The sequence below is a fragment of the Apodemus sylvaticus genome, chromosome 14 (genome assembly GCF_947179515.1).
Source record: "Apodemus sylvaticus chromosome 14, mApoSyl1.1, whole genome shotgun sequence".
Lineage (NCBI taxonomy): Eukaryota > Metazoa > Chordata > Mammalia > Rodentia > Muridae > Apodemus > Apodemus sylvaticus.
This window is the reverse complement of record NC_067485.1, coordinates 82305365-82327302: the sequence shown is the minus strand read 5'-3', so window position 1 is coordinate 82327302 and position 21938 is coordinate 82305365. Positions and strand designations below refer to the sequence as shown.

General features: G+C 38.0%; 1 protein-coding gene across 2 annotated transcripts; it reads left to right on the top strand.

Moving 5' to 3' along the window:
- Positions 1 to 228: 228 nt before the first annotated feature.
- Positions 229 to 21700, top strand: LOC127665255 (aldo-keto reductase family 1 member C18). Of its 2 annotated transcripts, none has more exons than XM_052157711.1 (9): positions 229 to 381; positions 6720 to 6887; positions 7752 to 7868; positions 8779 to 8856; positions 9815 to 9937; positions 14819 to 14928; positions 15206 to 15371; positions 16263 to 16345; positions 20975 to 21700. In XM_052157711.1, the coding sequence occupies exons 1-9, from the start codon at positions 298 to 300 to the stop codon at positions 21150 to 21152; spliced, it is 1107 nt and encodes a 368-aa protein (XP_052013671.1). In that variant the 5' UTR covers positions 229 to 297; the 3' UTR covers positions 21153 to 21700. The 2 variants fall into 2 exon arrangements, with proteins under 2 accessions (XP_052013671.1, XP_052013672.1); XM_052157712.1 differs by lacking the exon at positions 20975 to 21700 and adding an exon at positions 18616 to 18869 and having other exon boundaries at positions 230 to 381.
- The last annotated feature ends 238 nt before the right edge of the window (positions 21701 to 21938 follow it).

Here is a 21938-nt window from a genome sequence, read left to right as displayed (position 1 = left end):
CAGTAATCACTCAGTCTCTTATAAAGCAACTTAAAATAATGTGTGGAGTATTCTAATGACAGCATTTATTACATAAAATCATGTATGTGTCACTATGTAGGACGTTCTCGCCAATTCTCTTCTGTATAAAAACAAATGGACTGGTGCCAATTCTTTCTTCAATACGGTCAGAGTTCACTCCGCCCCCACCCCATTGACTGCTGATTACTCATGCACCGGAGGCTATAATTTGCACTTGTTTGCTGGCTTGTGAAAGCAGAGAAAGAAAGATCTTCTAGGTCAGAACAGTGACCGAGAATGAGTTCCAAAATTCAGAAGATGGAATTAAATGATGGTCACTCCATTCCTGTGCTGGGCTTTGGCACCTATGCAACTGAAGAGGTAATAAAAATGGTTCAGGGATTAAGGGCCGGGGATTAAATACCGCAAGAATGAAACGTACCAATCCTATGGGATTTTGATGGGCTCCTGCTCCTCTGCTTCACCAGGTTAGAGCTGTACTGTATAGAAGAGAGGCATATTTTGTGTGCTCTGCTAAGGTTTGACCATGTAATCACTAACTACTTGGTCTTTGGGTCTTCCTTCAGTTTAGATCTGCTTCTGAGAAAAAGGAGAAAATTTGAAACTTAGTTAACATCACTGTCTGATAATATATATTATACAAGCATGTCATAATTGGATGACATGTTTTTTCCTATTCAGTTGATTGTTTCTTTACTCTGCTGACTGTTTCTACTATAATATGAAAGATTCTTAACTTTCTATTCTATAGAAACTTTCTATTCTTTTCTATTCTATACTATTATTTGTCTGCTTTTGCTATTGTGTCTTGTGCTTTGAGAGACATATCCAAAAATTGCCTACGCAATGTTTTAAAAAGATTCCTTCATGTTCGTCCTGGTGGTTTCATCATCTAAGTTCTCTTTTGCTCATTTTGATTGATATGTATGCCAGGTAAGGAATTGCAGCCACACTTCTGTCCTCTGTAGGAGGATATTCAGAGCTCCTAGTGGCTGAAAAGCCTGTGATGTTTCTTTCTGTTTTTTAAAAAATATATTTATTTATTTATTTATTTTATTTATTATTTATTATATGTAAGTACATTATAGCTGTCTTCAGACACTCCAAAAAAGGGAGTCAGATCTCATTATGGATGGTTGTGAGCCACCATATGGTTGCTGGAATTTGAACTCAGGACCTTTGGAAGAACAAATCTTAGCCACTGAGCCATTTCTCCAGCCCAGCCTGTGCTGTTTCTTATCCTTGCTTCCATGCCTTTATTGAGAATCACTCTGGACTATGGATTCATGTGGATGAAGTCGATTTCCATTCCATTCTTGTTATGTCAATTTGCATGCCAATGCTTGTTTTAGTTTCCTACAGAACTACTAAGCTACATATCACTTGGACATTCCATTTCTGGCTATACATAAAAATAAGTATACTGGGTATAGCAAACAGATCCTAACCTTCATTATGGCATCATTCACAATAATTGATACATGGATTAATTCAATGTGCAGCAACTAATGAAAGATAAAAGAAAACATGAGACAGACAGATAGATGGATAGACAGACAGACACACACACATATACACAGATATAAAAAGAGGGGGGAGGAAGGAGGGAGGGAGGGAAAGATTAGGCCATTATGCATATAGAAAAGTAACTATCTGTTATCTGCAGCTGAATAGATGGAACCTTGAGATATTGTGAACTGTCCAGACACAGAAAAGCAAATGTTTATATGTTCTTTCCCATAAGTAGAAAATGAAAAAAAAAACTCTACTGGAATATATAATATTATTGACTATAGGTTACATAGGATAGCAGCTAGGAGATAAAGTTGGATAAAGGTTGCATAACTTAGATACACACACAATTAGATCAAAGGAATAAATTATGTTTTTGCAAACACTCTAGGATGAATATAGTGCACAATAACCTATCATATTTTAGATAATGTGCTAGAAAAATAAGAGTTTGCTAAAGAAATTATAAGCAAGGGAAATGTCAATCTAAATAATTGACAGGTGTATACTGCATACATAGTGCTGAAATATGACAATATCATCAGTGATATAAAATCACTACATTAATCAAGACATTTTCAAAAATATATACATCATTCTAAAATTGTTATGCACAGACAAACAAGTGGAAGAGTGTTTCACTTCACAGTCACCCTAGCTGCTCTGTGGTTAAAGCTTCCAGATTCAGAGGCAGTGTCTTCTAGTTTCTAGGGGACATTTACTTAGCAGGATAACCCCGAGTTCCATCTATTCAGCTGCAGACAGCTTTCTAGTTGTTACAGATATTTGTCTAACACACTGATCTCACCTGCAGGCTCACTTACCTGGGCTTTCATGCAATAGCAAAGCTGTAAACAGCAAACTTTATATCAACTTGATGATTTTTCTGTTGGGCCTCGTCATCATAGAAATATCATATTAATAAAAACAATGTTGACTCATACTAATTAATAATGTGCTAAATCAAATTCATATGCAGCGTGCAGTTTTCAACAGACATAGGATACAGGGCCACAAGACTTGTGCCCAGCGGAATAGACAGCTCTGCTCTCGAGAGAGCAGGGAGCAAAGCTCGTTGGTATTAACTGTGTGTAGAAAATTCTAACATGCTCTCTTACTGACGTATGGTTTTCTTCTACTTCAAATGCTGATTTCACAGACGTAAAAGTGGAAATAATCTGTCTGTACCACTCTTAGAAAGGCCAGAGAATACAGTCAGAACCTACAGGTGAGGAGAAATCAGGGAAAGCTGCATGGAAGAGGCCTGCTCAGTTGCAGGCTCTCATGTGCAAGAGACTGCATCTTTCCTCTCTTCCCTGAAGAAAACTGCCCTTCAGCCATTAGTGTGAAGGGGAAAGCCTGGACCTGGAGACTTTGAATTCTGAATTTAAAGTAATAGCTAGGTGATAGCAATTTGGCCAGTTGTCACCCCTGGCAATTGTTAATGTTACCTACCAGAGTCCAACTGTTTCACAACCCTTTGTTCAACAGATCTTTCTTTTTTTTTTTAATTCGATATATTTTTTATTTACATTTCAAATGATTTCCCCTTTTCTGGTCCCCCCACTCCCCAAAAGTCACATAAGCCCCCCTGTTCTCCTACCCACCCCTTCCCACTTCCCTGTTCTGGTTTTGCCTTACACTACTACACTGTGTCTTTCCAGAACCAGGGGCCACTCCTCCGTTCTTCTTGTACCTCATTTGATGTGTGGATTATGTTTTGGGTATTCCAGTTTTCCAGGCTAATATCCACTTATTAGTGAGTGCATACCATTATTGATCTTTTAAGACTGGGTTACCTCACTTAGTATGATGTTCTCCAGCTCCATCCATTTGCCTAAGAATTTCATGAATTCATTGTTTCTAATGGCTGAATAGTACTCCATTGTGTATATATACCACATTTTTTGCATCCATTCTTCTGTTGAGGTTCTTTCCTGGGTTCTTTCCAGCATCTGGCTATTATAAATAGGGCTGTTATGAACATAGTGGAGCATGTATCCTTATTACATGCTGGGGAATCTTCTGGGTATATTCCCAGGAGTGGTATAGCAGGATCTTTCGGAAGTGACATGCCCAGTTTTCTGAGGAACTGCCAGACTGATTTCCAGATTGGTTGTACCATCTTATAATCCCGCCAGCAGATCTTTCTCCACATTCTCGCCAACACCTGCTGTCTCCTGAGTTTTTAATCTTAGCCATTCTAACTGGTATAAGGTAAAATCTCAGGGTTGCTTTGATTTGCATTTCCCTAATGACTAATGAAGTTGAGCATTTTTAAAGATGTTTCTCCACCATCCAAAGTTCTTCAGGTGAGAATTCTTTGTTTAACTCTGTACCCCATTTTTTAATAGGGTTATTTGGTTTTCTGGGGTCTAACTTCTTGAGTTCTTTGTATATATTGGATATTAGCCCACTATCTGATGTAGGGTTGGTGAAGATCTTTTCCCAATTTTCAACAGATCTTTCTTAACACAGTATTAAGTGTGTCTAAAAAGCACTCTTTGGGTCAGCAAAATAGCTGAGCAGTTTAAGGTATTTCCTGCCAAGCTTAGGACCTGACTACCCCACCTAGAAGAAGAGAACCGACCCTAGAAAGTTGTCCTCTGACCTCCATATATATTCTCTCTCTCTCTCTCTCTCTCTGTATGTGTGTGTGTGTCTGTCTGTCTTTCTTTGTCTCTCTCTCCCCCTCCCTCCCTCTGTCACTCTCTCCTTCCCTCCCTTTCTCTCTCTTCTCTCTTTCTCTCTCCCTCACTCCCTCCCTCTCTGTGTGTGTATACGTGTGGTTTTCTGTCTCTCTGTGTTTCTCTCTTTCTCTGTCTTTCCCTTGTACACACAAAGATGCACACATAAAATAAATAATAAATAGTGCTATTTTTAGAAGTTATTCTTAATGCAACCTCTTTTAGCAATCATTAGCAGTCACACAGTTTTCCCCAAGTTCTATTCTATTAACTCTTTCTAGGTTTTATTACATAAGCCACTTGATAGCGCCATGAGGTAATATAAACATCTATAAATTAATCAAGTGTGGTTTATAGACTCTTTAGGTTTGCTGGAGGCAACCCATAACCTATGAGAAACTGATGATGACAAGGTCAGAAGAAGTCAGATAGCACAGGACTGGAGTTAGAGATGGCTGTGAGCTGCCACGTGTGTGTGAGAACAAAACATGGGTCTTCTGCAGGAGCAGCAAGCACTCCTGACCTGTTGCTGCCTGCAGCTACAGGTGAACCGGAGACCTGAAAGAGAATTCTGGGGATATACGGGGAGGTGAGGAAAGAGAACTGAGTCAGGACGCCATTAGCTGATCATGACCAAAGCTTTAATAATATTTAGTCAATATATAGCCTTCGGAATAAATCCCTGCCCCCAGACTTCAAGGAGAGATCCGAGAAGAGCACTTCGTGTCTAACAGATCCAGGAAGCTTCCAGGTGAAACCGGCCTGAGGCCGCCATGCTTGCAGGTGAAAGCAGCTGTATTGTTCTCTGAAGAACAAAGGCCAGGAATAACACAAGCTGAAAGCAGGGGGGAGGGGTTGACCCGAGGCTAAAAAGCCTAGCTCAGTGCTGTAGGGGGAAGGGACACTGACCTTGCTATAACTCTTAACCTTAGCTATAACTTTAGTCCCCAGCCCCCAAGAAACGCATGGCATTTATTGCTATTATTGTAGTCCAGAAATTTAACTTGCATATATTTAAGGATTAGGCAAAATTTTCACTTTGACTTTTTTCATTATTTATTTTCATTTTTGTGATCATAATTATAACATGATTACATCATTTTCCTTTCCTCCCTCTAAGCCCTTTCTTATACCCCTCATTGTTCTCTTTTGGGTCCATGGCTTTTCAGAAAGAATTGTAGTTGTTATTGTTGAGAACATATTCTTTTCTCAGCTATCACATCCTGATTACCTTCTCAGATGACAGTTGAGAGATTCACTAACCTCTGGATATAAGGATAAGTGATTAAGAGTCAGTTTAATTAGATGGCTATTTAGGCTCTTGTTTAGAGCCTATGACCTTTCTGATCACAGGTTCATGACCCCAATAAGGACTCCAGATACGTGTTCTGTCTTGGGGTAGGGCTTACATACAAAAAGTAATTAGTTATTCCCATGATTCCATACTGCTATTGTAGCTGTGAGCATATATTGCTAAGACCATTCACTACTGAAGCTTACAGCTTTCACAGATAGATAGAATTGGTGATTAATTTTCTGGTAGTGATCTTAAATTCGTGATTTAATGATTTAAAAAAAAAAACACTTACCTTTAGAACTCTATGAAACTTCTAGGATAAGAACAAGCAGCTTTATGTATCCAACTGATGAATTTTCACTTTTCAGCTTCTAAAATGCTTGACAAAACAAGGAAATGTTTTCGTACTGGCTCTGTTGCTTCCCTCTCTCTTACCCTGGGCTGTCCTAATCACACAGAAGCCTGCTCCTAAAGCCAGAAAGCACATTCAAAAGAGCTCTAGCTATGTCCCTCTGAGGCTCTTCCATTAGCGCAAGCAACATCTGTTTAACAAACTATTATGATTAACTATTATGTTACTATTAACTATTACAAACTATTATGATTTTACTTGTCTGGTAAAACCTTTAACACTATTTCAAAAAAGTATGTCTACAGTTATTTTATTCTTCTTACCCTCAAATTTAAGGGATGAAGTAAAAGCTAATTTTAATTAGTAAATAACAAATAAATAGTATGTTTGGTTCACAGTTTTTATCTTTTAACCAAACTTGGTGGTCAAGACAACAATTTTAAATTTTGCTTTATATATAAATTTCCTAAAATCATGACTTTTAATGTAAAATCCGACAACTACTTAAATTTTCTTTATAATGTAGATAATTTCTTATGCATAAATCTGTATCTTCTGAATATTCATTTTTATTGCACATTTTTATTTCTGATATGTATATAATTTAACTGCTTAGAAAAAGATTAACAGAGTACACTAGCCACTTTGTTGGTTTTTTTAGATTAGAGCCTGTGGTTTTCTGGGAATTGATATCTCTCATCGATGTGTTTATTGAGTTACAAACGACCCAGTAAAACGTGGCTAGATCCATTACTCCAAGCAGAACTGACTGAAAACATGGGGGGGGGGGGTGTTGATTCTAGACTCAGTCATACAGATCTCTAAATACTATTTATTTCTGTTTCTTTAGCATCTCAAGAAAAAGTCTATGGAGTCCACCAAAATAGCAATAGACGTTGGGTTCCGCCATATTGATTGTTCTCACCTGTACCAGAATGAAGAAGAGGTAGGCCAGGCCATTCTAAGCAAGATTGAAGATGGCACTGTGAAAAGGGAAGATATATTCTATACTTCGAAGGTATGTTCTATACACCCTGCATGATTTTACAAATTAATTAAAAAGGGATGTATTTAGACAACAATGTATGATTAAACCTGAAGTTGGCGAATTGTGCTTATTGGCCATCTTTTATTCATGGATATCCACACATTGCATTCAGTACTGAACATGGTTGGGGTGATGGCTTCTCATCATTGCTATATTTAAATTCATAAGCTAAATGTAAAGTCCAGTTTTCTAAAACTTATAATTATGAATATCAATCATCATATAGATACAGATTTATGCATAAGAAATTATCTACATTATAAAGAAAATTTAAGTAGTTGTCGGATTTTACATTAAAAGTCATGATTTTAGGAAATTTATATATAAAGCAAAATTTAAAATTGTTGTCTTGACCACCAAGTTTGGTTAAAAGATAAAAACTGTGACAGAATATTATAAAAGAACCCCTAGGTGTGAAATTAAGAAATAGCTAAACTATCTAGTACAGTGTCTACAATATATTGAAATATTAAAAAGACTTCTCTTTAGTTATATAAAGTAAAGGGCTATTTAATTGTTCTCAATGAGTTCAGTGAATGAGAGAATTGAAATATTAAACTGTTTTCTAATACATAATTCCAATGTGAACTGATAATGTATTTGTGTCTTGAGAAATTCCCTTCCATATTTGTCATATTTACTAATAATAACCATGTATATGAGAGTTTATATAAGTGGACACCATTATAAAATAGATATTGAGGAAAAAAGTGAGTATATTTCTTGTGGTCAGTTTTCTAGCACTTTCTCAATTTCTCAATACCAGCTGACAGAAAGCCACTGAGTATGAAAACTTATTAATCCAGCACAATTTCCATTATCCATCCTCTTTAGCTTTGGTCAACTTCTCATCGTCCAGAGTTGGTCAGACCCAGCTTGGAAAATTCACTGAGGAAACTTAATTTGGACTACGTAGACCTCTATCTCATTCATTTCCCAGTATCTCTGAAGGTAGGCAATTTGTAATGTCTAGCTATCTAACTTCAGCTATCAACATGACCCTCGTTTTGTAAGCAGAGGGATTTAGCTTCTAAAATATAGGCTCTCAGTATACTAAATGAGTTATAAAACAACAATATATGGCTGCAGAAATGATGGAAGAAAAGAACTGATTCCTACAAGTTGTCCTCTGATCATACACACACACACACACACACACACACAAAGATAAATAAAATGCAAAAAAATCCTATAATACACTACTCAGGATAACTTATGTAAAAAATGTTTTCCATGTCATATAAATGAGAAAAGGAGTATTCTTTGGGAATATCACCACTTATCCATACCTTGCTTCTTCTATATTAGTAGAGGTTTGGTCAGTTTTTGTTTCAGATACTTCTATTGATGGTAAATCTGTCCTTTAACTCAAAACTCATGCTCATTAGTATTTGATGGTTTGCTAAATGTTCCAACATCAAAGCTCATCTTGAGAAATGATTTTTTCTTTCTCTGAACTTTCTATCATTCATGCACGCAGTGTATTCAAGTCCATCAATCAGAACCCTGATTGTTATCCTGTGTCAAGATTACATCACACAATTGCCTTAAATCAATGCCATACTTTCCCAGAGAAAGATCAGCATTATAACAGGGAAATGGATTAGAAGTAACTCGAGTCAACTGATACACTACACATGATATGGAATTGTATTTTTTTATGATCACATAAAGCATATAAAAAATGCCAAGGACTGTTGCTGAAAGACATCACTTACAATTCTGCACAAAAAGCACTGTTTTAACATATGAAAAGATGTTTAATGTATATTAGGGACTTAATTCCCAGCCATAAACTTGTGCGGGAGCAGAACTACCGGAGGAAATGTTAACATGTCTCTAACAGCTGCTACTATTTCAGCCAGGAGATGAGCTTTTACCTCAAGATGAGCATGGAAACTTAATACTTGACACAGTGGATCTCTGTGATACATGGGAGGTGAGTGATTATAACAAATGCCACAGGTAAAAGAATAAAAGGACAACGAGAGAATGTTATGGTTGAGTTAGACTCAGAGAATACCTCGGGGAGAAGGAGGAAGAATGTAAAAGCCACAAAAAACAAGCCCTGTGAAATGTTGTTTTCTGAGCATGATATAAACAATGCAGACATGGTCTCTCACCACGTGGGCCCCCTCCCCTTTGAGTAGGCCTGCACAAGATTGAACCTGTCATCATGAAGGGACTCATGGAGGCCCTCTCTCTCCCTGCTGAACTACTGACTATTGATGATAAGTTTTAGGAAAGGGGCAATTATTGTCTTCAGCTGGTATCTACTCAGGAAACCACCAGGCACCAATAGAAATTTCCAAATCCATGGTCATATAGATGATCCTGGTTGAATACTGAGGGCCTTAGAACAGAAGGATATTAAATGTGGAAAGGAGGCTTGGAGGGAAGAGATGGGCAATAGATATAGGATTAGAGTGAGGGTTACAGTAATCTGAATGCACTATATAATACATGGATGACACTGTCAAAGAGCCAACTCTGAATGCTACTGAAAAACAGTAAGGAGAAATCTAGGTCACACAACTCCACATGTAAGAAAGAGATGAGTGCCCTTTACTGTAGATATTACAGTCTTTGCCGTGACTCTTCTGCATGAGTAATAGGGGAATTCAGAGCAGAACAGAGTGTAAGAGGACTGGAGGAGATAGCCTGCGTCCCTCCCTTTATGATAATCATGACTGCCTAAGGAGGGTGGATACAGTCTCTACCTTCGTATCATTATCTCTTCTGACATTTCATTTATTACCTTTAACTTCTTAACAATAAATAACCATTAGCTGCATTTTCTTTTCTTATCATTCCTCTGTCTAGCAACATAGCTGTGCATTTCTATCACTGGATTCCAATTGCATACATCATTCTTCACTAATGTCTTCTTACCCTAGGCCATGGAGAAGTGTAAGGATGCAGGGTTGGCTAAGTCCATCGGCGTGTCCAACTTTAACCACAGACAGCTGGAGATGATCCTGAACAAGCCAGGGCTCAAGTACAAGCCTGTGTGCAACCAGGTGAGGTTCTTTCTCTACTTTCCTTCAGGTTTTCTATCCTTTCTTCTTGTGCTATTGACAGGTATCTGTGTGTCCTCCCTACATGTTCATCTTTCTTTTAAGGTGCCTAAGAGCAGAGCTTTCATCCAGGGTTCTGAGAGAGTTCATGACTGTGTCTTTGCTTGGTAAAGCAAAACAATGGTGAAGGCAGACCATAGTATGAAATAATTTAGAGAAGTCAAGGCTAGCATTTGGGGAGGAAGTCATTAGTCACACTTCAGAAGGAAGGAACATTTAGTCCTGAGTTCTTAAGAATGATGAGATGCTGAATTAGGAACAGTGGAGAGAGTATGGCAATACTGGCTGCAGATGAAATGAATCCATACTCAGGAAATTGTGATAATGCCTAGAGCTGATGCAGTGCCTGAAATATCTATTGTGTGCCAATTGTATGATCTGAAATACTTTTCATAACTTTCATATTAGAAACATGCTCTTGTTTGGAAAAATGTGACATATATTCATGTATTAGATACATAATGACATACTGTTTTCAAATATAAATGTCAAACAACAAAGAAGTCGTAATTTTACATTGGTTTTATAATGAACCACATTCAAACTTTTAGAACATTTGGAGGAATAATACAAAATATCACTGAGTCCAAACAAGTAGTTCTTAACCTTCCTACTGCTGTGGCTCTTTAATACCATTCTTCATGTTGTGGTGAACCCCAACTGTAAAATTATTATTGTTGCTACTTCATAACTGCAATTTTGCTACTATTATCATTTGTAATGTAAATATCTGGTATGTAGGATATCTGAAATGTGGCCCTTGTAAAGGGATAATTTGACCCATGGGTTGAGAACCACTGGTCTTAAATGATTGATTTACCAGGTTCTATAATGCAGACAAGTACATCTTTCCACATACGCACACATATGTTTAATATTTTTCTGAACCCATTGAAAGTAAATTGTAGAAATAACTATTCACTCCAACATACTGCAGAACACCACAAATTAACTGCTCTCAACCATAATTGATCCTACAGTATTAGATCAAACGAAGGTAAAAATTAAAAGTGTTTCAAAATTTAACTGATGGCAGCTTGAGATAATCACAAACAATCTAACAACAAGTGACATCAGATTTGATCATTTAGTAAAACTAAACTTAGTCAGATCTCTTCCTTGTAAAGGTAAGATTTCTTTCTTTCTCCTTTATTTAAGATATATATTTTCTCACATAATATTTCCTGATTGTGGTCCCCCCCTCTACTCCTCCAACTTCCTCCCTACCTCCTCTCCCATCTGGATCCATCCCCACTCTATCTCTAACTTGAAAGCAAAAGGCTTCTAATGGATAATAATACCCTCACACACTCAGAAATCTCATAAAAGACATGAATCCATAATACTGGAATCCATAATACATGCAAAGGACCTGTGGTATATGTTTTAATTTTATGTAAAAATATAGATAGATGATTGATGATAGATAGTAGATAATAGATAGATAGATAGATAGATAGATAGATAGATAGATAGATAGATAGATAGGGAGATAGGGAAATAGAAAGATAGATACATACATACATAGATGATAGATAGTAAATAATAGATAAATACATAGATAGATGATAGATAGAAGATAATAGATGATAAATAGATAGATACATATATACATACGTACATATGTACGTACATACATACATAGATGATAGTAGATAATAGATGATTGACGGTCGATAGATAAATATAGATACATACATACATACATACATACATACATACATAGACAAATACATAGATACATAGACAGATACATAGATAGATACATAGATAGATAGTAAATGATATCCATCTAGATAATAGATGATAGACAGATAGTAGATCATACATACATACAGATACCTAGATACATGGATAGAATCATAGACAGGATAAACTTTAAAAAAAGAAAAAAACAGGACATTATAATACAAGGAGCCTACAAAGATGAAATTGAATTTGCTTTCTTTTGGCCATCTACTATTGGGCATGCAGTTTTCCCTTAAGAGAAGTTTGTTTCCCGAGTGAGAATCCCTTGGAGGAAACCGAATTTTCACTTGCATGTGGTTATCAATAGAAGAGAGCTGTTGTGTTAGGGATGGGCACGGGTGTCCACTTCTCTTTTCTGCTCTAGGACCCCGTCTGCTGCAGACCTGCACAGGCCCTTTGCCCACTGCCTGGGTCCTGGAGCTCATTGTGTATTCATCCTATTGATCTAGCGAGCCCTGGTTCCTCAGTGTGCTCCATCTCATCTGGTTCTTCTGCTCTTTCCACTCCCTCTTCCAAAGGTCCCTGAGCCCTGTGGCAAGGAATTTGATGGAGACATCCCCTTTAGGGCTGGGTGTCCCAGGGTCTCTCTCTCTCTCTCTCTCTCTCTCTCTCTCTGCAAAATGAGTCTCTGTATTTGGTCACATTTACTGCAGGAGAAAGCTACTCTACTGATGGCAGAGCAAGGCACTGACAAATGAATACAGCAGAATATCATTACAAGTCATTTTATTGCTATGATCTTTTAGTAGAAGGGTAGTATTGGCTTTAACTTAGGTCCCTGGCCCACCTACTCTCAGGTTCTGGACCACTCAAATAATGTCTAGTATGAGTTCCATCTCACTGAGTGGGCCTTAAGGCAAATCAGACATTGGTTGGCTACTGCTACAAGCTTTATGCCTCCATTGCATTAGCATATCTTGCAGGCAGGCCACCATTGTAGAACAAAGGGATTCCACCTGAGCTGGTGTTTGCATTTTTCCTTTCATAGCATGCAGGGTACCTTCCTGTACCAAAGATGCTAGAAGAAATCATCTGTCTAGGCACCAACAAAACTTCTCCATGTTCAATGAGTTGTGTAGGTATTGTCTTCAGCAGTGAGAACTTGTGGTCGGTTTGAGAAGAGCAATCTATAGTCTTGGCTACAGCCTGTGTTGTTTGAGGATTCCCTTTGGCCAACAACTCAATTAAATGTATCCCAATCCTGGTGGTGGGAGCTTTATTTGCTGACAAGAGATAGTGAGTTGGAACTCTGTCTCCCCCCACCTCCCATTATTTGGTGATTGCATTTAGATCACCTTTATATACATACATTATTTTAGAAAGCTTCTAATTTGGTTTATTTTCTACCACTCAAATTGCTCTTAGTTTTATCTGTCTCTCCCTGTATCTATTCCCCCATCATCCTCTCTGCATCCCACATGACCCTCCCATTCTGGTTCTCTCTTTCATCTATCTACAACTATATATTCAGTTTCCTTTTCCTCATGAGATCTATCTGTCCTCTCTATTGCCTTACTCTATCTAACTTCTGTAGTTCTACAGGCTGTAGTTTTGCTTATCATTGACTTAACTAATGTCCACATATAAGTGAATACACATCATAGCTGTCTTTCTGGATCTGGGTTACCTACATACCTACACAAGCTCCATCCATTTGCCTGAAAATTTCATGATTTTTTGACAGCTTATCAATATGTAATTTTGTAAATGTACCACATTTTCTTTATCCTTTCAACTCTTCAGGTTGTTTCCAGTTTCTGGCTATTATTTTACAAAATAAGGCAGCAATGAACGTGGATTTGCAAGTATCCCTGTGGTAGGATAAAGTCCTTTCTATATAGGCCTAAGAGCGGTGGCACAGCTGGATCTTGACACAAACAGATTTCCATCATTCTGGGGAACCACCAGTCTAATTTTCACAGTGCCTGAACATGCTTTGAATCCCATCAGCAATAGATGAGTGTTCCTCTTACTCCACATCCTTGCCAGCACAAACTATCACTTGTTTGGTTGATCATTAGCCATTCTGATAGGTATAAGATGAAATCTCAAAGTAGTTTTCATTTCTCAGATTACTAAGGATATTGAACATTTCTTTAAGTGTTTCTCAGCCGTTTACATTTCTTCTCTTGAAAATTCTGTTCAGATCTCCACCACATTTTTTAATTGGGTGGCTCTCTTGATATCTAGGTTATTGAGTCCAGCTTTGCTAATTGTATGTATATGGTTTCAGCTGGCCACTCTGCATCAGACAACCAGTAAAGGACCCCATCCCAAGTTGCCCGTGTTCATCTAGGAGTGAGACCTGTGAAATTTTCCCCATTAGATGTTAACAATTCTATTGATTTTGCAATTCACTTTCTTACATGATAAATCAGTATAAAGATAATTTGATTATAAAAATGTTACTATAATAACAACCACCATTAGAGGGCAATACTTTTTGTGTTCTCTCTCCCTCTCCCTCTCCCTCTCCCTCTCCCTCTCCCTCTCCTTCTCCTACTCTCTCTCTCTCTCTCTCTCTCTCTCTCTCTCTGTCTCTGTCTCTCTGTGCGTGTGTGTGTGTGTGTGTGTGTGTGAATGTGTGTGTGTATGTGTGTGTGTCCTTCTCTGTACTTGTTCTTATTTTAACTATTCTTCTTTTGAGGTAGAAATCAACTCAATATCACTGGCAAAATTTTTTTAACAATTTCCTTCAGACTTTACTTCGATTGAATATTTGATCAAATCCTCACTTTAGTCTACTCTTCATTATTTAAACCTCTGTGAAATCAGTCTCCTTCCACATGGAATGACATGGAACTTGTTACGTCTGCCATAGCAGAAGTTGGTACTAAGCGTCCGAGACCTGGCCCATGGGATTACCGAATCTCAAAAATGCTATTTATTTTATTTTAACTTCCCAAGAGAGATGTTTCATTTGTAAAACTATCATGATACAGTATTGATACTTTCCATACAGATTTCTGTTAATATTGGTTATTTTTATTCAGCTTTCTTTCCTTTAATATTCCTCTTTGTTATCAGTATGAGAATTTATATACTTTGATACCTTTCTATTCTCTTTATGAACAGGTAGAATGCCATCTTTATCTCAACCAGAGCAAGCTGCTGGGTTACTGCAAGATGAATGACATCATTCTGGTTGCCTATGGTGCCCTGGGAACTCAAAGATACAAATACTGGTAACGACAACAGCAGAATTCATCTCCTAGCCACCGTTGTTAACAGATTATTAGTTCTACATAGTCAGGTTTCTGGAATTCACTGGTAGTCAAAGTGAGGGTTATTTTTGAGAGGTCTCAGAGGATAATCAGCTGCTAGTCCACTGACTGCTTTCCTGGATTCTTGTAGCCATTTTTGTCTATGCTCAATCCTAGCATGTGCGTGCGCGCGCGCGCGCACACACACACACATACACACACACAGAGTACAATTTTTGGAATTCTTCTCTCCATCCAGTACTAATGAGGATACCCCAGTTCTCTTGGACGATCCAGTTCTTTGCGCCATGGCCAAGAAGTACAAACGGACTCCAGCCCTGGTCGCCCTTCGCTACCAGCTGCAGCGTGGGATTGTGGCCCTGGCCAAGAGTTTCAACGAGGAGAGAATCAGAGAGAACATGCAGGTGATGAAGAGATGGGGAACCAGAACTCTTTAATTTATTTATTTATTCACTTTACATCCCAATGTCAGCTGTCCTCTCCTCCCAGTGCCCCCTCACACAGACCACAGATCCTTCCGGCCCACCCCCTCTCCCTTCCCACCCCACCCCTGCCTCTGCGCATCAAGTCACAGCAGGTCTAGGTCTCCCACTGAGCACACCAGGACTCTTAAGCTGCATCTTTCTTGCTTACCACATCCTTCATTTTTCTTTTGGGAATTTTCAAAGGTATGAAAAATTAATAAACTAAGTAGCACATCTACCTAAATATGTCAGATTTTAAATTGTTGATATATTTTATTATTTATTTCTCTCTAACACTATTTTGGAGTAACACCGATGAGTTCTAGACCCATGTGTTAATGCTGTACCAGTTAGATAGTGTCATCTCCATGATAAAACTGGCTGGAATTATTTACAGTGAGGGTCCTCTTCAAGCCAGATTCTGAGTCCTTTCACCAGGAATGATTAATAACTGGGCAATTACTACTTTAAATAAATGTAAAATAACTTTTTTTCATCCTAACTCTTCATGTATGGGATATACAAATTCAGCTGTACCCATGAAAATTATTGAAGTACATTTTCAAAACTATCTCTGCACTTTCACATATATGACAGTATCTCTTTTGAATCACATCAGCTATAGTTCTTCTTTTGTCTGTAGTATTCCATATTGTGTATGATGATATATTTCTACTTCATTCTTAATCTGGTCTTTAAGATTCACTTGAATGTTTCACTGGTGACTTTAGGAATAGGGAAAACTTCACAGACATTTTAATTACCGTCTCTGATAAAGATTGACTCATATTTCATAAATAAATATTTAAAATAACCTTTCTTCTATAATAGGTCTTTGATTTCCAATTGGCTTCAGATGACATGGAAATTTTAAATGGCCTGGACAGAAATCTTCGGTACTTTCCTGCTAATATGTAAGTAACTTTAATAGCTTTTTGTAATTTTGATGGTTCTCTACTTATTCTCTAAGGAGAATATTTTAATAGCATGTCTGTCAGAAGTGACCTCAATATGAGGGCATCAAAGATGAGTAGAGAAGACACAGATTTGCATAATGCTCTTTCTAGACTCTGTCAGAGTTTTGCTCTTGAGCACAGCAAATGGGGTGGCAGATACAGGATCACCTTGATCTGATGCACCTGCTCCTCCTGTATCCATGTATTGCATGGAGTGCACTGTGTCAGCCAGCATCATTGCTGAGTCTTTATTGAGTTGTGATTCTATGTGTATCCTGTAGATATACAATCTTCATATTTCAATGCCATGTGTTTGAATATTGTAATGATCAGTTGTGCCATTTTAGAAATCTGTTCTATTCCTTATCAGAGCAAAGACAAGGCCACCATCCCTGTGGTAGTTGATCAACAGCTCTCACCCCTCTCTGTATGGAATCACTTATTGATTCTTACTAATGTAATGACTGTACAATATCAATCCTCATATTTTCTTTGTATATGTATTCATGACTAAGACAAATATTTTTTCAAGAATATCAGGATTACTGTGGTAAATAGATCACTTGGTATTGTTGGTCTGCCACTTGGAGATCTGAAAGCAGAGTCTAAAGAGGTGGTAGTGAAAAAACATTTACAAATAGTGTGCAGAAAAATGCCCGATTGCCAGAGACACTTTTTAATTAGCATGCAAAGCAACAGGCTTCCTTAAGGCATTTTCACATAAGCCTAGTTTTGACTGAATGTCCCCTCACACTCCATTTTCCATTTCCTTGGCCACCTTCCTCACTCGTCTCTTTCTACTGCCAGTTCCTCTGTCTTGTCAAGTATGTGTTCTGAAATTCCCCATTCGACTTCTTAAAGTTTCTTCTCCACACTCACCAGCCTCTCTAGTTTTCTGACTCCTGCCCTTACCCACTCTCACTTCAATACACATATATAAAAGTGAGTACCTAGACTCCACATAGGAAAGAAAGCATGCATGAGCTGTCTTTCTGGGACTGGGCTGCATCACTTAATGTAGTACTTTGCATTTCATCCATTTTCTTTCATGTTTCATAACTTTGTTTATTCTTCACATTGAATTAAATTGCATTGTGCAAATGTACATGCATTTTCATCATGCATTCATCTGTTGATGGACATCTATACCTGTGCCGGAAAATGTTTAACCAATGAATGATCATAACTCTCCTTCATGCTATCTTCAAGTCTATAGGATTTGCAAAAAGATGCATAACATAAAAGAGATTAAGCAGGAAATTTCTTTTCCTTGTGAGAAAATTAATCATAATTAATTCAAATTAAGCATGCTAACATATGGAATGTACTAGAATGCATAGTTTCATGTGATCCAAAGTCATTAGGTGGGTGATTACCTATATCAGTAAAATATTGCTAATATTCTAATAGTATAGAGGAAAATAATGAAGTAAGCACACCTTTTCAAAGAGCTGGAAGTAATGGCAAGCAATCCATGATTTTTACTCCTATAAAAATGATAATCATTTTATCAGTTTCACGCTACATCATTAGTTTCTTATAGTAAGTTCCTTGAACAAGAAACTTCAGTCACGGATGACACTCCCGCTACGTGTAAATCTGTGTCATAAGTAGCTGGTGAATAATCAATGTTGTTTTTAAAAAAAAAATGACACCAAGCTGATATCAGTTTCTTTATCACCTAAAAGTATTTTCTAAGTTTTTGTTATTTTTTAATTTGATATGTATTTAATATGATGTGCAAACTATGGAAGCAAAGGTCATAGGACAACTTGGCAGAAGTTGATTCTGTACTGCCATCATGTGGGTCCCAGGAACATAAGTCACCTGGGATGGCAACCAGCCCTGTTACCTTTTGAGTCACCTCACAGCACCTCAAAGGTATTCTTATTGTCAAATATGTAACTTGACTTACCCAATCCAAAACAAGGCAAAAGTAGGTTTCTGCTGCATTGAGAATTTACAGAAAAAGACTATTTGCTTTATATCTTTGATTGATTGTCTCTGGGATCTCTATGTATTAAGTTCCAAGGAAAATATAATTTAAACAGCTCATGTGTTCTTCCTCAGATCTATTATACAGTACTGTTTTTTAAAAGTAAGAACACAGGTCATCTACATTTACCAGGAAACAGTGTTCAATTTCCACCCCAGTGGCATCTATGTAGAAATTGTATACTATATAAACAGTCACCAGAAGCATTGTGCATTGTTCTCTCTTACTGCAGGTTTAAGGCTCACCCTAACTTTCCATTCTTCGATGAGTATTAAGATGGAGGCCCTTACCTTGTTCTGTTAGAAGCTCTTTTGTGTGATGCTGAGCTATCAGATGCCAATAACTCGACACACCAGATCCAATCCATACTGCTTAACAACTTACCCCCAGCTCCCCAGTTTGAGCTGTGTCTGTATAGCAGGGAGCAAATTCACTGAATTTTGCTTTGTTTATATAAATAAATAAAAACATTTTGCTTCAACCTCACCTACTCCTGTATATGATTTGAATGGTTTACCTGCCTTATTAAGAACTCAAACTGATTTATCTGGAAACGTATGTGCAAGGTGAGAGGTAACAGCCATTCTATTGACATTTCTATGCTAGGTAAAGATAGAGTTCTCATCCTTCATGGAAGCAGCAATTAGAGGGGGGTTTTATCGGTCCTTGTTTCTTCTGGTGTTCAGAGAACAAGGAAATACACCGCACGTGGTCTAGAATTCAAGACACATCTGAGACGAGCCCCCAGAAGCTCAAGGAGTAGTGGTCCAAGAAACTGAGAATGCAGCCTCTGTGAGAGGCTTAGAGGGCGCCAAGAAGGGAATCAGTCTGCAAAGATCTTGAGCTCTTTAGCATGTAAACAGAACCAAACTCTGCTGTGTCCAACCCATAAGAGGTTATAAATGGTGCCCTTATGTAGAAACAACTCAAGGAATTCCCTTGTTTCTTCCAAGAGAGTTCAAAATGGCCTATAATTTAAAAATGCTTATGAAAAAATATCAATGATCTTGTGGCATGTGTATACATATAATTGTGTGTGTGTGTGTGTGTGTGTGTATTACTTCATTATAAGCAAAGTTGGAATGAAGGAGATATCTGCAGGTGTCAGTAGATTTGCTCATTCCATTTGGATTACATAATCTTTAATCATACCACGCCAGAGGATTACATAATGGCATAGCATACATTTTATCAGAAACTTAATTTATACTTTCTAGATCAGAGTCCGCAGTCATCAATAAGCCTACCTGGCAATCTGAACTGATTTTACTCCTAGCCAAAACACCCAGTGATGACTGTGCTCCTTTATACTGGTTAATCTTTTCTAAAGATAATCCTGGCCATAAAGATACCCAAGCTCTGGATAACTGGAACAGGCATAGGGGTCACCCATAGCGACAGTCTCTAGACAGAATCGCCATTTATAAGGATGTCTTTTGTAACAAAAGCACTGATGGCTTTCTCAGAGAAGAGATCCACTACTTGATGCATTATTCTAGATGGTGAATCAATTCCATTTTCTCACTGCATCACACATCAGATGCCAATGGTGTGGTCAGACTATCACCAAACGGTTCTGGCCTACTCTACCTGACTTGCCTATGAGGACTCGGTAATTAAGGGCTTGCTAAATCTATAATAGTTCTGCTGCAATATATTATACATTCTCATCACAACACCTGAGCTTTGTGAGCTTGTGTCTCTGAATAAGGTATACAAAGGAATTTTTGACCTGCTTGATCACACTCCAGAAGTGTGTTTAATGGAACACGCACCATCTCTTTAAGTAAATGCTTACATATAAATGATAACCAAGCAAACAGTCCCACAAATGGATCTTCCTCCTAACTCTGGCCTTGGCACTGTAAGTTCTAAATTTCAAGGACATTTACACATCGTCATATGTTCCCTTGTGCTGCAGGCAGTGGAAGGCCTGTGATTGGACAGGAAAAGGGAGACAGAGCTAGGAGTTGAGGTTTCAGAGGTCGCAGAAGGAGAAGGGGAAGAGCTGAGATGGCTTCTGACATGGACCTGTGTGGCATTTACTAGCCATAAATAGCTAAGTTTTTATAAGGTTAGAAATAGTGGGGAAAAGCTTTTATCATTATCAACTGGCTCTGGAATTACTGTATTGGCATCTTGTAAATTGTGATTTTACATATACATAAATCTAATTGGCTAACTAATTAAACATTGAGTCATGCTTCTATCAGGTAATTGGGGGGTCAGACCAAGGGATATGTGGGCATTGTGTGGAAGCAAGATGAACTCGCAGGGCCCCCCACCAGAGAGTTGGCTGAGTGGGGACTAGAAAGTGGGCAGGCTGGCAGTTCATGAGAGCCTGGGCCTAACCCAGAGTTTGCAGATCCATTGGCAGGCTACCAAGAGCCTTGTCCTGGTGTGGGGTTTGTGGATCCACATTGCCTTGCCAGCACTAGCGCAGGAACTTGCCGGAGGTCCTTTTTAATACTTCCTGTAACACCCTTGTGTATTTTTTAAAGTTCCCATGTTCACAAAGATGTTATCAATATGTGACATGCTCACTTCCTCCTACTCCCATTTTTAAAAGTCATTCTACCTTCTTCTTACAGAACAGATTTTATAACTGAGACAGATGGCATTCCATGCCCCAATGTCAACATACTGTTGGAAAGGAATCCCAGTGGACCTTTATGGAACCCCATGCAAAGACAGAACTGCATGTTGCTAGCCCCAGTATCTTTGCAAGTGATCACATCGTTAATAAGCTTTAAGATCCACCTCTTCTGAGAAATTGAAGAAAATCTTTCAAAAATTGCATCTAAGAAAAATCCAGAACAAAGATGAGAAACTTCATTTGGTAAATGCCAATCATCTCAAGAAATAATCAGGAAGGAAATTCTCATACCTTTTATAGAACACCTCCAAACTAAACCCCATATTCATGGGGGGCCCTGGGCTTAAGTATGGGGTAGTACAGCTTTCCCTGGGTTAACAGAGCTCCATGGAAAAGAGGCTACAAAAACAAGATGTAAGTGTGTCAAATGTTTTCAAATTTAAAACAGCAAACACACAAGTTTGACAAAGAACAAGTACATCGTATGTTCTTGTTTGTTAAATGTCCTATCTGTCAAATAATGTTATAAAACATATTCCTTATCCCCAATGAGACTAGGAAAATACAAGAAACATGGACAAGAGTCCAAAACCAAGCACAAAGGTTTTAAGTTCTTCAAGTGATACAAAAAGTACAAACCCTTGAATTCTGACAGTCAAATACCAGAGGCCACAAGATAAAAGCGTCCCAAGAAACACTTAGTTTTAACTTCCCACAAAAGGAACAAAAGTGTTTTCAGATTGCAAGGCCCTACTGTTCCGTGTGTCTTAATGACACAAGTAATAATATCCCCTACGTAATCAAAGATGGTTGAAGAAGCCTTCACATAACTGTTCCCAAATCTGCATTTCCACAGTCACATTATCCAGAACATGAACACTTTTTGATACATAATGAATTTGTTCCATGGTTTCTGCCCATCACCTGGGACACCTTGCTGGACTTTTCTGATGTAAGAC

Bases quoted from the DNA above. Each gene is read 5' to 3' on its own strand.
- LOC127665255 (XM_052157711.1), top strand. From the start codon at position 298: ATGAGTTCCAAAATTCAGAAGATGGAATTAAATGATGGTCACTCCATT. The intron at 6,888-7,751 runs GTATGTTCTATA...CATCCTCTTTAG, and splicing joins ATATATTCTATACTTCGAAG to CTTTGGTCAACTTCTCATCG. The intron at 7,869-8,778 runs GTAGGCAATTTG...CTACTATTTCAG, and splicing joins ATTTCCCAGTATCTCTGAAG to CCAGGAGATGAGCTTTTACC.